At 39.5% G+C, this 16,859-nt stretch overlaps 2 protein-coding genes across 2 annotated transcripts; one reads left to right on the top strand and one right to left on the bottom strand.

Moving 5' to 3' along the window:
• The first annotated feature begins 545 nt into the window (after nt 1–545).
• Nucleotides 546–5,541, top strand: slc25a44a (solute carrier family 25 member 44a). The gene is made up of 5 exons (XM_034149198.1): nt 546–669; nt 759–854; nt 2,061–2,768; nt 3,222–3,349; nt 3,994–5,541. Exons 3-5 carry the CDS (start codon nt 2,135–2,137, stop codon nt 4,183–4,185), a joined length of 954 nt encoding a protein of 317 aa, XP_034005089.1. The 5' UTR covers nt 546–669; nt 759–854; nt 2,061–2,134; the 3' UTR covers nt 4,186–5,541.
• A 1,114-nt stretch (nt 5,542–6,655) lies between these two features.
• wdr61 (WD repeat domain 61) lies at nt 6,656–16,325 on the bottom strand. Its single transcript, XM_034149066.1, has 11 exons — nt 16,227–16,325; nt 15,815–15,872; nt 15,457–15,484; nt 14,810–14,915; nt 12,597–12,769; nt 10,970–11,118; nt 10,160–10,253; nt 9,410–9,503; nt 9,109–9,201; nt 7,745–7,823; nt 6,656–6,887 (listed from the first exon to the last, which is right to left on the bottom strand). Exons 2-11 carry the CDS (start codon nt 15,824–15,826, stop codon nt 6,798–6,800), a joined length of 918 nt encoding a protein of 305 aa, XP_034004957.1. The 5' UTR covers nt 15,827–15,872; nt 16,227–16,325; the 3' UTR covers nt 6,656–6,797.
• Between the last annotated feature and the right edge of the window lie 534 nt (nt 16,326–16,859).

The following is a 16,859-nucleotide window of genomic DNA, read 5'->3' on the forward strand; positions in this document are numbered from 1 at the left end:
CATCATAAAGTGGCCAAAATCTGATCAGCTCATTTTCAGACAGGTTTTTATATAAATGGTTCAGGACAAAAAGTGAGATAATCTCTTTACACAGAGGGGACACATGTTTAGGTATAAAAGACATGACAAAGTGGATTTTGCATAAGAGGTCCCCTTTAAGTGTTAAAAGAATCAGTAATATATAATTAATATTATATATAATAATATAAGGGTCAATCCAGAATTGGAGGACATTTAGACATAAAAAGAAAAATGGAAACGGTAATAAACCATCAACATTTTATTTTTATTTGGCCAACCCAGGCATCAATGTACACTTTGTATTTGTGACCCATAAACTATCTGAAAAAGACCATTCTGTCAAACAAATGCCTTTCCTTTAATACCTTAAGTATTGTGATGCTAACACGTAGGGCTTTGCACTCATTTTGAATCAAATGTAGCAATATTTTACACTGTGGTATTATTTCTACTTTAGATCGAGTAGAAAGATCTGTTTGTTCATTGTTTGTACTGGTTTCTTGTAATTCCTACTTTTGCCTCGGGCCATGAATGCATCATCATCGTCAAACTGCTAACTTGCTAATGTAAACACATCGGGTAAACATCGCCATTACAGGGTCATCTGGAGGAGAAAACTAACGTCAGATCACATATTATTAATCCAAGGTAAGTTAATACTATCAACAACAAAACGCTACCTTAAACCGAGTAAACACAACCCATGAACTTTCACCTTTGACTGTGTGTTACATCAGTAATGGACGGAAGACATAACCCACCTTGCAGCAGAGCAAAGAGTTTAACAACAACAACAACAACAGAGACTCTGGAGCTACTAAACCCCCGCACAGGTATGTTTTATCGGTGTGTTTTAGTTAAATCTGCCTATTTCTTACACACTTTGTATCAGTCTTGTTGTTTGCTAGCTAACACAGCGCGAGGACACTGTGTGACATTGCACGTGTTTCCGCCTTCCTTCACCAACCACTGCATAACAACAATCGCTAATTAGACTTTAACATGGCATGTGGCTGCTTAATGTGTCGTTAAATATGTATATAAGGATAAATCCTGTTTTAGTTTTACATGCTGACCCTCAGTGATTACATTACCAGCTGCATAGAAGCTGTACATGTCATTCTCTGCTGTAAACTTCCCCTCTTTGTCCTATATTTCCGTATAACATGAAGTGAAGTACCTGAGATATGGTTTATTTAATGTAGCATGTGTAAATACAGCCAGAGGCACAGCCCTCCACATTCTTCAGTTGGATCAGCCACAGGTCTGTCCTGTTGTTGTGACATGTACCTTTTAAATGTTGTTACAATAGCTGTGTGTGAAGGGAAATTAAAAAAAAACTCTTCCCCTATTGTAATCCTGCGACATGTCATTCAATTTATTCTGCAGAGATTTATTGAATTATCTTGTAAACTGAGAATTCAGACATTGCCACTCTTGTGTTCTCAGGAACATAATATAGCTGCAAAGCCACAAACCATTGACATACAAATATTAAATAAGCAAAATAAAACGAGTATGTTTGGGGTTTTGGTCCCATTATCAATACATCAAAAGACATTCCTTTTGATATATATTTTTAACCTTAAGATTGAGTCCTTTGATCCTGGACACAAACGTTTTGAAACGTGTTCCTCTGGCAGGAAGGAGGCTGAGTTCCTTCAGTGCTAACATTTTTATCCCATCTGCAACGACCCTAATAAAGAAGGTTAGGACCCCCATTGACATGCATTTCCTTTCCCTCTTATTGTTTGTTTATTTATTTAAACAAGGACCATGCGTACATAACATTAATCTCAGAAAAGAGAAGATATGTTTTTTGCCAGATTTTAGCTAATAGCTCATTTCCATCTGCAGTTTCTTCCAAAGACACTAACCTTGAAAGCATGTTAAAAATAAGCATTCTCAAACCTTCAAGACTTTTTACAAACCCTGGTAATGCCTCTTGACAACCATCCAAGCTGATCCAAGAAATCAGATAAAATAATTAAATACTAATATCTTATTACTTCACAAACGGTGAATGTTTTTGTTGACAGGTGTGATGGCTGTCGGAGGACCGATGACTTCAGATCCGTGGCTTTAGTGGCGCAGCGCTGCCCTCGCCGGCACCATGCAGCAGAAAGGTGCGATGCAGATCATCGAATGGGAGGACCTGGACAAGAGGAAGTTCTACTCCCTGGGCGTGTTCATGACCTTGACCACCAGGGCCAGCGTCTACCCGGCCAGCCTGATCCGCACCCGGCTGCAGGTGCAGAAGGGGAAGGCCCTCTACTCCGGCACCATCGATGCTTTCTGCAAGATCATTAGAGCGGAGGGTGTGCGAGGCCTCTACCGGGGCTTCATGGTCAACACCTTCACGCTGATCTCAGGTCAGGCTTACATCACCACCTACGAGCTGGTGCGCAAGTACGTGTCCCAGTACTCTCCCAGTAACACCGTGAAGTCGGTGGTGGCTGGAGGAGCAGCTGCTCTGGTTGCTCAGACCATCACGGTGCCCATCGACATCGTGTCCCAGCACCTGATGATGCAGGGCCAGGGGGAGCACCTGACTCGCTTCAAGGCCAAACCCAAGAGGATGCTCGCAGCGTCGAAGCGTAAACTCACTTTCGGCCAATCGCGGGACATCACGGTGCAGATATTTGCTGCTGATGGTTTCAGGGGATTTTACCGGGGATACGTGGCATCGCTTCTCACGTACATCCCAAACAGTGCACTCTGGTGGCCTTTTTATCATTTTTATACAGGTAAGGAAACACCCTGTTTAATAAAGTTTATTGATACCAATGTCATTATTGATTCAGCACATCGGTCAGATTCTTTATGATTTCCTGATGCATTCTCTATGTGAAAAAAAAGTTGGCCTGCATAGGATTTCATCGTCAAAATATAGAAACAAAATATTGGTTCAATATAACACTGAAGGACTAAGTAAAGGGATTCAAATGGAAAACACCAGTTGGACAGCATGAGTTTTGCCATTGTAAGAAAGAAATTCCAGCATTAATAAATATAATTGATAACTTAGGAGGCATACAATTTCAATCAGACAGATTTGAACAAAATTCTCAATTTCTCTTCATACACTCTGTTAGATTGGATTCATATTGAATGTTCTTAGCCGCTGGAGGCATTTAAATAGTGACCGAAACCACTAATATATTGGGCTTACAGTGTTTTTATATTCTTTACGTTTCCAGAGCAGCTGTCCTTGATGGCCCCCACCGGGTGCCCCCATCTGATTGTGCAGGCTTTGGCCGGACCAATGGCAGCAGCGACCGCCTCCACCATCACCAACCCCATGGATGTTGTTCGAGCAAGAGTTCAGGTAAACACTGAGAGACACCATGTTGGAAAACATTAAAGCTGACATTTACTCTGTGTTGACACTCAATACAGCTGGAGTCAGCTCGTTTTTCTGTGTTGCTACACTTCCTCTTGTTGCTAAGATTACACAAGAGCTTCCTAACATGCTCTTAACTTCATTTCATCATCAGGCTGATTGGACAAAAGCAAGGCAGGACTACAATCTGGTTTAAAAATGTTACTTAAATCTCTTTTTGATGACTAAAATCAGACTCAAATGACAACAATTTTCATTGGCTTCATACGATTTAAAAACCTAATAAGCAGATGTTACACAGGACCAAGACTAAATCAAAAACATCTGACAAAAGTGCTCATTCATTTGGAAAAAATGAAGTAGAACTGGAGACAAATATGCAACATACAAATAGTAGAAAAATGTGTCCTTTTAGTCGCTGTTCTGGAGCTTTCCATTGTTTAACATGATCTTCCTCAGCAGATTTTTTTTGTTGACTTTGAAAGACTTTACGTGCATGTTGCCTCTAGATCAAACGTGTATTCTTGTCCTTGGAAACATCTGTTAAAACAACAAGAATTCACTTTAAATCTCATCCCAAAATGGATCCACAAATATCTAACGATGTACCTCTCTCCCGTCTCTTAAAGGTTGAGGGCCGATCGTCCCTCATCGAGACGTTCAAGCAGCTGCTGGCGGAGGAGGGGGTCTGGGCGATGACGAAAGGTCTGTCGGCCCGCATCATCTCCTCCATGCCCACCTCGGTGCTCATCGTGGTGGGATACGAGACTCTGAAGAGACTGAGCCTCAAAGACGAGCTGGTGGACTCCAGACACTGGTGAGGAACCAGAGGGAACTAGGAGAGATCGCACCGTGATTCACATCCACACAGAATCTCTTCACAGGAGAGACGACCAATATCTGTGTCCAGCAACGGGATGAATGCTCTTCTGTTTATCTGCTTTTCACACGCCTTGTTTTTAGATCTGGTGTTGTTATAATGTTGGTACAATGCAGCGGAGTGCAAATGGTGATGTTTAGGTACAATTGGGAGTTGCAGGTGTTATTTTACCCTGCCTTTTTTCTATTTGTCAGACCCATTTCTACTGGCCTTACCGTGAAATATTAAGATATAAGTGAAAACAAGGTTCTGCATTTGCCCAAAATGTCCAATCTGAAGAAAAACACACAACAAAATAATCCTAAAATGTAAAAACTGTCTGAATAATTAGCTTTTTTAAGTATAGCATATATCTTAGACTCTGTTTGATTAATGCCTCCCATACTGGTATGACTGCAGCAGGCGTTTTATTTTTTACCGCGTCATATTTGAACAACTCAGTCAGCCTAAGCTTGTGAACACTTGCTGCACCGTTTGAGTTACTTTAAATTGTACAGGAGAAATACATAAATCGCTAAAGTGTGAAATGTAAGCTAAAAGAATATTACAAAAAATATGTGAAGATCTAAGTGAAACCTAGCTCGAGTCTGTATCGTTAGACCTAAAGTCTTTCTGTAATCAGCTGTGTCTTGTGATTTATTAAATAACTGTCTGAAGTCTGAGGGGGTGCGGGTATAATGATGAATTCTACTTAAGGATACGTTGATCAGACAGGCTTCTCTGCTTCTCATTGTTCCTGTTTGTGTAAATGGACTGTACAAAACAAATGGAGATTGACAGAAAAGATGAAAATAGATGTGATGTATCAGCAAAAGTGTAGTTGATGTTATAGGCCTTAGATAACGTTGAAGATGTGGGAATCATAGGACACTTCTGATTATTTTCTACTTTATTGAGACTGTTCAGATGACTGGGAATCAAATCTGCCACTATTTGCTTAAAGCTAACACAGAGAGAGTAACGGCAGTGGCAACACATCAGCGAAACTTTAACATTGCCTTCAGAGTTCACCGTCAAAGGCCATATGACTATGACTGCCAGAAAACATCTCAGTGAGCTTTGACACTGCTCTTCTCTTGTATAAACTTGTTATGCAAACTGCACTCTTGTTTAATGGACCCCAAATTATGATGTGATTGATTCCTGAAAAGCACATTTAATGGACGTTTGCCTGAATGGAGGAAGTGCTGCACATGTGTTCAACAACCACCTGCCGTGTAAAAACAAAAATCCAACAATTGTTAAAAGTGCAGTTTGATGTGTGTTGCAAATTAATAAAGCATTCTGAATCACTGCAGCTGTTTTATGATCTGTTCTTTATGAAATATTTATATTTTAAATAAATGTGTAGTGCTTTGTGCAACTTTAGTTATTTGAGGCTGCAGTTCAGCTGCTGGCCCACAGAGGGAGCTCCACTTCACTGCATCTCACTGCTGCTCTAACAAGCTAATGCAGCTCTCATGTTCTCTATTTACAGGATCCCAAAGTAATTTCTTCAAATTAAGGAGCAACAAAAGTGATGAAAGGCTAATAGTAAAATGATCCAGTCTGAATTTAAACAAAACAGAAAACAGTCCAATGAATAAACGTGCACTAAGACCTAACAAGAGGAAACCTAAAGAGTATTTACTTGATTCGATAAGTTTAAAGTTGTATATTTCCTAATACCCTGTCATTCGTTTAATCTAATATTCCTTTACTGCCATGTGACAGTTTAGAGCAGGGGTGTCAAACTCAAGGCCCGGGGGCCAAATCCGGCGCGCGACTTCATTTCATGTGCCCCACAAGAGCTCTGAAAGAATATAATATGTTTATTATACGGTTACATGCCGCTTTACAGAAGCACGTTGCCCATAAACTACATGTCCCACAATGCATCTCAAACTTTACTTTTTTCTCAGAATTTGACTTTTTTTTTCAACATTTCACTATTTTTTCTCAAAATTGTAATTCTTTTTTTGGATTTTGACTTTTTTTTCCAGAATTTGGCTTTTCTTTTGAAATGTTATTGTAACATTCTCACTGAAGAGACTTGCAATTATTTGCCCTAGACTTCTGCTTTCAGACGTAGTTAATTATGAAGTTATTACCCTATCTGATAATAATCCAATGCAGAGGAAATAATGTAATAATACATTATTTTATATATGTTAAATATTTATATATGTATTTTTATATAGTCTTAAAGTTACAACCGGCCCTTTGAGTGCAGCCATAATGCTGATGTGGCCCGCGATAAAATTGAGTTTGACACCCCTGGTTTAAAGGCTCCATACTCATTTGCTATTTGATCTGAAACCTCAAGATAATCCATTTAAAATGATATGCCATCCAAAACAAATCCTGCTATAATACATAACTGCATGTAGAGAGCCCATTAACCAAACAAAAAAATACAAGGGAAACTTAAGTACAAAAGAAACCCTTTTATTGACCGCAGTGGGCCAGTGCAAAAACCCAACACATGTACAGCCCCTCCCCACACCCCCCCTCTATTACCAGTGTCCACTCCCTGATGTAGTAAACCTATGCAGCTCCTCTCCTGGACCCCCCTCACATGGGACAGTCGTAGATGTGGATGGAGCGGTCGTCTCCGGCCGAGATGATCTTTGAGCCGGTGCTGTTGTACTTCACACTCCAGACCTGAAGACCACAGGAACAGAGAGGACGGGATGTTAGTTAAAGATTCACAAAACTTTACCCACATTTTAGAACAAATATATTTATACAGCTTTTTAAAACAGGGATTTCTCGACCTTTCTCAAAGAATATGTACACTAACACTTGAACCCATGCACGAGTGCCATATGTGGTGTAATGTGTTTTGGGCCATAACATTACATTACAACAGGATTGTACGGTTATGAATGCATTATAAGTTAGTTATGATGTAGTTAAAACAATATTGGATGATAGTCATTTTTTGTGTGTTTTGGACTGAGATAAATCATGGGTCAAAATTGACCCGCGACACCATGAACGGTAACAGCTTTCGAACACAACACAAGGGTTAATATATTTTTCAATCATAATGTGACGGTTTCAAAAATGATCAGTCCCACTAATATCGCAAATCATCACAGTTGCAAATATAAAAAAAACATCTAAAATAAAAGAACGAAGCAAAGCCAATCTATTAATTGTCTGCAAATTATCCCTGTGGCATTTCTAGTTGTGCCATCCTTTTATCATGACTCAGAAACACTAAGGCTCTGTTGCCTCCCTGAGCAGCTGTGATATTTCATTAGGAGGTTTTGTTGGGGCGCAGATCAAACCCCCCCCCACAGGCGCCAGCAGCCGGGATGTAATGACGGTTTATTGCTTTAGTGCGAGCTGGAGCGTCAGATAAGGGTCATGTGAGGGGCCTCGCCCTGACGTCGGCCATATTGATTTCCCCACAACACATCAGCACCTCAAGCAGATGGACTTTCTCCCTCTGGATCTGATTATGACACTCATTATGACACTCAGTGAGGGGTTATACAGGGGAGGACTGTCACCTGGTCCTGATGGTCGAAGAAAGTGTTGATGCACGCTCTGGTGCCGACGTCCCACACCTTCACACTCTTATCAGACGAGCTGAGGAGAGAGGAGGCAGGTCATGTTACAATCTCACGCTGCGTTTGCTTTGAAACTGTGAACTGGAAACTTCTGAGAAGAAAAAAGCTTTAACTGACAAATGCTTTCACACCACAGGAGCATGGGAAAGAAGACAAGAGTAAACGCGTCTAATGTACACAGTGAAGGGAGAAGGCTCACACAACTACTGGATGTTTTAATTTAGTGTATTTACATTTTTTTTAACACAAACATTTGTAGGTAGAGAAATGCTACGCTGCAGAAATGCATTGCTGCAATTAACTTAATTTCCCAAAGATCACAAAGTAATGGCTTTAAAGGTCACCTATCATGCTATTTTTAGGCAATAGCATAGGTCTCAGATATATAAAAAAATATAAAAAACATGTCTATGAAGTGTTTTCCTCAAAATACCAAACAGATCACCCATTCTAGCCATGCCTCATATCCCTCTATTTCACTTCCTGTTTCAAAAGTGCTGATTTTGGGTATAAAGCTTTCAAAAATAAAATAATTGATCAAATAAAAAAGGAGGGGTCTGAGCTCATGCGGGACCCGGCAGCTACTGTCTAAACTAAATACTGCCGTGATGAAACGCCATATCATGGATTATCAAGGATTCTTTCTGAAACAGTATGGAGCTCAAAGGCTTTCTCTCTTGCCGGTTATACCACAAGGTGAGTTCCTTTTTATTTCCTGCTTCTTCACACACATGCTCTCCAGTACAGGTTAGCTCTGAGTGTTAGCGATGCTAATGTAAACACCGACCATATTACGTCCAAAACAGTCGGGCAATGTTTCTGATAGCAACGTTTCTGATAGGGCCGTGGGTGTAAAGCCAGCCTACATTTCCGATATTACGTCATATCGGACGCAAATCTGGATCAGCTCCGTTGTAGCCCCGTTTTTAGAGATTTGGGTACGGAGGAAAAGAGAGAGGGTTTTATTTTCTGACGCTGCGTCAGTTCCCTGACACACCGGGGACACATATTTATGCATAAAAGACATCAACAAGTGCATTTTGCATGATAGGTCCCCTTTAAGTTATGAAGACTGATGAAAGTAAAGTCCTCCATTATCAGAAGTTTAACAAAGACATAACAACCACATGTTTTAATGAGCACCAAGACCAAAAAGAAGGACAAATAAAAAATATGTTTTTTGGGTAAGTAAAATATAAAACCTTTTTAAATGTTATGTTAAATCAAAGTGCTTTATGCATCAATTTCACCTCTTTTTTGTCGGAACATGAGGTTGTTTTGACCTTGTGTTGTTTTGATTTTACCTGGAGACAAAGTGTTTGCTGTCTGGAGAGAAGGCGACGTTAAGAACCCAGGAGCCGTGTCCACTCAGGGTGCCGGCCAGGTTCGCATGTTGCCTGTAAAACAAAAGCTCAAAGTTTATTAAAGCAAACACATTTTTTACTTTCTTTTTTCCCCCCTCCTAGTGTTTATTTATACTCTTTTAATCTGTCACAACTGAGGACACCCTTTCCCTCCCTTTATTTGTGTGTATATAATATAAATACTGGGTATGACAACCATATTTGGCAAAAACGTTATCTACGATCTGCAGGCTGAACTCACACGTCATATATCTTGATGTATCCGTCGTCGGAGGCGGTGACCAGCAGCTGGGAGTCGGGGGAGAAGGTGAGGGATCTGATGGGCATGGCGTGACCTGAAGGGAGAAACAGGAAGTTATATTCCTCACTGACGCCTTCTCAGGAGGCACTCTGCGCGCTGTAGGCGTCTCGTTGCACGCTTGAAGCATCGATGAGGGGCTGGTGCCGACACCTCTATTCTGCTTATTTTGAATAGACTTAAAATGGTGCTTATGGCAACAACAAAAAATACCGGATAATATGACCGGAGATATTTGAAATTGCTGCGATCTACCCGCACTGCCTTGGCGATCTACCGGTCTTGGGCATTGGGCACCCTTAATGTATATTATTATAAATATATATAGTTTATTTTTGGCCTTGTATATTTATTTCGAATCTTTTTTCTAACTGATAAAAACAATCAACTAATGATTGTATATTGATTAGTCAATTCAAAGAAAACTCATTTAAGTTGAATTCATTTATGTAAATTATCTTGCAAAAGCCGGAAAATGATCAATTTCACAATTTTCAAAAAGGTGAGAATTTGCCACCTATTTTTTATGTAAATGTTTTCGTTGTGAAAAAGATGTACCTTTTTCATTATTTTCTGACATTTAATAAACAAATGCTTAAATTATCAATCAAATAATCAATTATCAGAATAGTTTTGTCACCAGTTGCAGCAATTGATTCATGCAACGTATTCATATTCAGATTTGTATTTTACCTTCCAGCGTATGGAGCAGCTTTCCAGTGGCGATGTCAAAGATGTTGATGATCCCATCGATGGCTCCGCTGGCCAGATATTTCCCATCAGGACTCTGAGGGGCATAGCATAGAGAACCATTGCATTTATTTAACACAGGGTATATGCAGGAATCCTGAAGTCAAATGTAAGACCTTTTTTAAGACCCTTTCCATACATTTTAAGACCTCATCGCCACTTGGAGTTCTAACCGGTTACATTGGCGACACACTTTACCTCACATTGACTATATACAGTATTGATTGTCCTTCCTCCTTATCTTCCAACCATTTGGACGCAAACTTGCATTTCCCCATAACGATGTTGTTTAACAACCGGCGTAAACGGACCTGTGAGCGTGCAATGTCCTGTTCAGATGACGTCAAATCCAACAGGATGCCATAAATAAACTACACAGAATCACACTACACACCTACGCAATGATTACATTCAGGCAGACTGTAGAATACAACTCTTTGGACAATTTATATACTTATTGAAAACAAGCTACAAAATGTAATACCTTGGAAAATGCAGTTTAATACTTTTTAATAGCCTTCATTTTCACTAAATTGATTTATCAACTTTTAATACTTTTTAAGACCCCGCGGACACCCTGTAACATAACAACTACTTTCAAATGTAACTAGGGTATGACCTATAGCTAGTTCTAGGAAACCTTTTCTTAGAAAAAAATGGGGTAAATCACAATAAACACAAATCAAGATGAGTGATTGTAAAGACAGAGAGGGCTCCATGCAGCCGGCCAGAGGACGATTTATGATTCCTTACGTAAGCTATGCTCAGGATGAATTTCCCTCGAGTGTCCAGAGAATGCTCCTTCTTGCCACTTTCCACGCCGAAGATGTTGACCTTGCCGTGGTGGCTTCCTGTGGCGATGTATTTAGAGTCTGGGGAGAAGGCGACCGACCAGGCGTCAACTAACGAGGAGAGAGAAGACAGAGGGAACGTTGAACACATCAAACTGACTGACAGAGTAAACCTGCTGTAGAAATAAGACAACTAAGTATTTCTGCTAAATCTTGACAACACTGTTATTTATAAGCTAAATGTTGTTATGTAAATCTACAAATATAAAACAAAGGATTTACTTCAGATATACCAAAATTCATTTTGTCCCAAGAGAGTAAAAAAAAAGGTCTTTAATCCAGTGACCCGGACCAACCACTGAGTGAAATGGAGCGTCTAATGGGAGTTGACATGTCATAAGATGAACTACAGCTCGGTTCAAGATACACAACGACAGAGACATTTTTCTGGGAGTGGGGTTCCTGAGAGGTGAGAGGAAGAAATAAAACAAGCTAAGCTTCACAGCCGAACAGAGGAGCTGTCGTCACCTGCACTTCTGTTTGGGTATTTAACCGAGTGACAAAAGCAGTGACTCAACACTTAATACTGCCCGGTAACAGCACATCCACAAGGTCCAATCAGAAACCTTTATTTCAGAAGTGAGTTTAGGAGACACGATATTCAAAATGTGTTCCCTCACAGGCGTCAGGAATGTTCTAATAAGGGAATCATCTGTACCTGTAAAATGGCAACTGGAAAGTCTCATAACCAATTACGGTGATTATGTACTTAAATTAAACGGTGAACATTTTTTAAGAAATATGGAAGAATGAACTATTCTCTAAACGGAAAGGTCGGAACAAAAGGCCATTACCTAAAGATATTCAGTTTAATATGATATTAAACCACGAGAAACAGTTAATTATAGCAAAAAGAAGCTACAATCATCAAGTGTTTCATAAACTGTTTAAAGAATGTTGCTAGACAACAGGCTTTAAACAATGAATCTATATTTAAAAAAAGTTGGAAATAATGTTTCTGTTCATCAACTAATCATTTAAACTCTAAAAAACAGTGGGTGTTTCTCAATGTCGAGGACGCTTCCTTGGTAGGACAAGTCCCTCCGAGTCAGGTCCTTCAGAAGCGATGCAAGAATCCTTCCTAGCCTCGGAAAACGAAGAATGGTGGAACAGGCTAACAGGTGTGCAGGTGTGTGTCATATGCGAGGCCCCGCCTTAAATGGAGCGCGATTTCCGCCAAAGATTTGGAAATTGGTCCGTGCGCAAAGCATTGTGGGGATTTTAAGACCGCGGAGGATACACATGTGCAGCCTCGAAATTTCCCGCAACGAAGGACGCCGGCCTCGGTAGAATTCCAAGTATCCTGGACATTGGAACAGTATTTGCCGACTTTAATTTGTCAAAAGTTTGATAATTAACCAGATAAATTAAAAGCCATGGCAAAAACGTTCTTATTCAAATTCTTGCTGAAGATCAATCATACAGGAAAAAATAATATATATTGAATTAAAGTAAAATATAGATCTGAGGGGGAGGCCTCCTGAATACAAAACCAATACATTATTATCCATGATCCTCTGAGGCCTCACCAGGTCCGGCGTCCATGGACTTGATCTGTTTCCCGGACTCCAGGTCCCAGAGACGGATGTGAGCGTCGAGGGAGCTGGAGGCGGCGATGGCTCCGTTGTGACTGATGTCCACCGACACCACGCCCAGCTGGTGGCCCTCCAGAGACCACTGCAGCTCCAGCTTCTCATCACACCTGCAGGGACACGTGAGGACAAACGGTCAAATAACATCAACTCAACTTTTAGGACAACATGGAGGAGAAAGTTCTGAAAGTGCCTAGAAATAAAATTCTAACTTAAAGGTCCCCTATTACACTTCTTTTCATCAATATATTATAGGTCTCAGATATATACAACACATGTCTCTGAAGTGTTTGGCTCCAAACACCAAACAGATCATTGCAGCATCCCATAATCCCCTCTGTTTCAGCCCTGTTTCAAAAGTGCTGATTCTCTGTCTGTTACTTCAGATGAAAATAAGGAGCCCCTCCCCACGCCCCTCTGAGAGATATTTGGTTAAAAAGAACACAATGGTGCTCTAGGAGGAGATGCAGGTGATAAGGTGGGGGGGGTACCTTGGTTGGTGATTGGCTAATGGTTACTAAAAAAAAATCGTTATGACATCATAAAGTGGCCAAAATCTGATCAGCTCATTTTCAGACAGGTTTTTATATAAATGGACCAGGACAAAAAGAGAGAGAATGTTTTTTTCCTGAAACGTTCAGAATCTCTTTACACAGAGGGGGGGGGGGACACATGTTGATGTAGAAAAGATGTGAAAAAGTGGATTTTGCATAATATGTGACCTTTAAACATCCACAATTCCATGAAAAATGTCTAAATCACATTCAATAAAGATTGATGAGAAAATGGGTGATAAAAAGGACCAGAAACAAACCCTATAGCAACAGTGAGATGCCCAATAATGTCAACATGGCATATTCTTTTTCCCTTACATTAACTATGTGCTGGTAAATACTACTATTGAAGATCTGAAATGAAATTGTAAACATTTCCCGATCTGATGCAAAGTTGCACCATTGCTACAGATTTACTTTATGTCATTTTGGTTTGTAACAGATCTTCTTGAAGGAAAAGTTTTAGATTTAAAAGCGGGGACATTGCTAAAGAGGGAATAAACTGAGGCGGGCAGTCAGGTGTGCTACTGCCATCTCCGTTTATGGTCATAATCAATACCCTCGCTACCCCTACAGATCAATACAAATGGACAACAGTCAGGCTCAGTTAGGATTACCTGGAATGAACACAAAATAAAACGATGGTTTGGTTCTATGGGCTGAATGTAAAGCCTTTTTCAAAAAAGCCCATGGACAACAGTTTATCTATTCATTTTGATTTAGCCTTTAAAACGTGATTTTATCATATTTTTATTTTTTGTTAATAATCTATAAATGATTAATTATTTATTTATTCCACACATGGCAGTTATTTTTAAAACAAAACATGTACACTTATACTAGTGTTTTTTTTTTATAGCGGAAGGTAGAAAGGAGCAGGGAGAAGGAAATCGTATTTGACCTGCCCCTTCTTACAAAAAAAACAACACTAATAATAATAATGTTCTGTTTTTAAAGTCATATTTTTCATTTGTGTTATTTGTGAAACACCTTGCGTACCCTGGTGTGAATGGATCTGGCCCTTCCTACATCCAGGACATGGTTAAACCATACACCCCAGCACGTGCACTCCGCTCTGCATCAGCCAAACGGCTCGCTGCACCCTCACTGCGAGGGGGACCCAAGTTCCCATCAGCAAAAACACGTGGGTTTGCTATCCTGGCTCCAAAATGGTGGAATGAGCTCCCCATTGACATCAGGACAGCAGAAAGCTTACACGTCTTCCGGCGCAGACAGAAAACTCATCTCTTTCGACTCCACTTCGAGCGATAGAATTACTAACAAAGCACTTATATACTAACAAAGGACTGGCTTATCTAAAGCCAGTTGAGTACTCTATGAAACCTGATGTACTTATATGATTCTGTTTTCTTCAAGTTTGTATCTTCTTGGTCGAATGCACTTATTGTAAGTCGCTTTGGATAAAAGCGTCAGCTAAATGCAATGTAATGTATAAGGTATTATAGACAGTCAAATATGAGTTGAATATTGACAGAACACTAGAAGTCATCTAGACAAAAAACTATCAGAAAAATGTAAGAACACAAAAAAATGAAGTTCCATTCTCATGAGGGAAAACAATTGAAATACACTCACCATTTCCAGACTTTCACCATATCATCCAGTGAGCCGGTGACGATGGTATCGGAGCCGTCCGCCTCACTCTTCCCCCACGCTGCGGTCCAGATCGCATCATCGTGAGCTGAGAGGAAACACACGGGTTAAAGCTCTGATGAGAGTGAGGAGAAGTTATTCAACCTGAAACTAGCAGAGCTGATGGATAAAACATCATGTATAAATGTATTTCTTATATGTCTACTCTATGCTATTGTTTGTTTGTTTTGAACTGGTAACTGAATGCTGTGTGATATCAATTTCCTGTGAAATGTCTATGTGAAGCGCCTTGAACTGCACTTATTGTATGAAAGGTGCTATACAAATAAAGATTACTATTATATTATCATCACAAATCCATGAAAACTTATGTTTGAGTTTTCAGTATGTTTTTAGCAAATGTCATTTTTTTAAAGAGTACATTGTGCTTTCTGCATTCACTAAGGCATTTGACTGTGTATGTGTGTTTGTTGAATGCTTGTATGACATTTTACGGTGTCATTAAGTGCTTAAAAATGTAATATTATAATTATCGAGGATTTACAACAGTGGATGTGAAACTGACATTACAGTAACCATGGTCAGGATAATGAAGGAATATGTCAGTGTGTATCCATAATGTTACTCACCGTGTTCTTGCTTGAAAAGAATGCTGTACTGAAATCAAAACACATCTCATAGTTAATATGTGAGCTCTTTCACACATAATGCAAACAGTTATAGGCAATATTCAGTACGAGTGTTCACGATATGTTCATTATATATACTGAATCAATTTAATTTAAGTCATTTTAATGTATTAATTTGTTTGCATTGCTCTAAATGTACCTACACAGAGATAAATAACAGTAAAAAAAAAGACATGGCTGCACAAATAAAGGTCAAGAATAGATAGGACCACTCAAAATAGCTTCACATGTGTAAATATAGATATGAAACGCAGCAAAGACCAAAAACCATGTTGAGTTAGTTGAATTTGTTGCTTACTTGAGTGCTCATGTTTCGGTCCTGGGAGTCAGAGAGCCAGTTATTAACTTACTTTAACCTGAAAACAACAATAAAGTGTGTTAGTTTGACCAAGTAGGACATTGTCATTCAAAAAAAGTAGTGTCACTGACAAGAGCAACACAGCATTAACAACACAATATCAAAGTTGTACAGCTACCACAGTTAGGAGGGAATCGTCACAGAATAACAAATTAAACTTCACAGCAAAATATGTATACGGTGAGTAATATTAAAATCTAAAAAACACGGCTAACAGGAGCTAGCTCTAACTAGCAGCGGGTTTTCTTGGGGTTTTAACAGTTAACCAGAATAGCGGGCGATCCCCCAGTTTAGCGGGCAATGTTTATTGAAAATACAGAATTAAAATGTGATAAAATGTGCACACACTTACCTTAAAATCACCTTAAAATATGTTTTATTCAATATCTGAAGCTGGGTGATTTACATGTGAGACGCCATGACAACATCAGGCGTAACTTCCGCTCTGCGTCTTCTTCGTGGGTTGCAAAGAGGTAGACGGGTAATGTACGAGGCGCTCTACCGCCACCAGCGGACTGTGGAGGAAAAATGCTATTACTTCATTTGATAATTATGTTTTGAAACGACTGATTTGGTTGATTTAAAGATACAAATTATAGTGCAAAATTATTTTAAAAGGGATTGTTATGAATGAATGAAAAATGCCATATTTTTTTGGTACATTTATATTATAGAATAAGCCAGTAAGATTGGTCTGAAGGAGAATACATATTGAGATGGCAACAAAAAGTACAACAAATAAGAATTACTGGAAATGTTACTATTTAATTTGCCTACAATATCAAAAAAGCAGGTTTCTGCTCAAACTTTTACTTTTACTTCAAACTTCAGGATGTTCAGGAGCTGTCTGTTTCTCTTCACTACAACAATAGCCCATAGAGGAAAGCCTCTATGTTGCAGAAAGACAGGCAATCCTGAGCCTGAAGAGTAAGCAGAAACATATTTTGACAGTTGCTGAAGCAGCAGTCTGAGCTTGACACACTCA

This window comes from Trematomus bernacchii, unplaced genomic scaffold (assembly GCF_902827165.1).
Source record: "Trematomus bernacchii unplaced genomic scaffold, fTreBer1.1, whole genome shotgun sequence".
Taxonomy (NCBI): domain Eukaryota; kingdom Metazoa; phylum Chordata; class Actinopteri; order Perciformes; family Nototheniidae; genus Trematomus; species Trematomus bernacchii.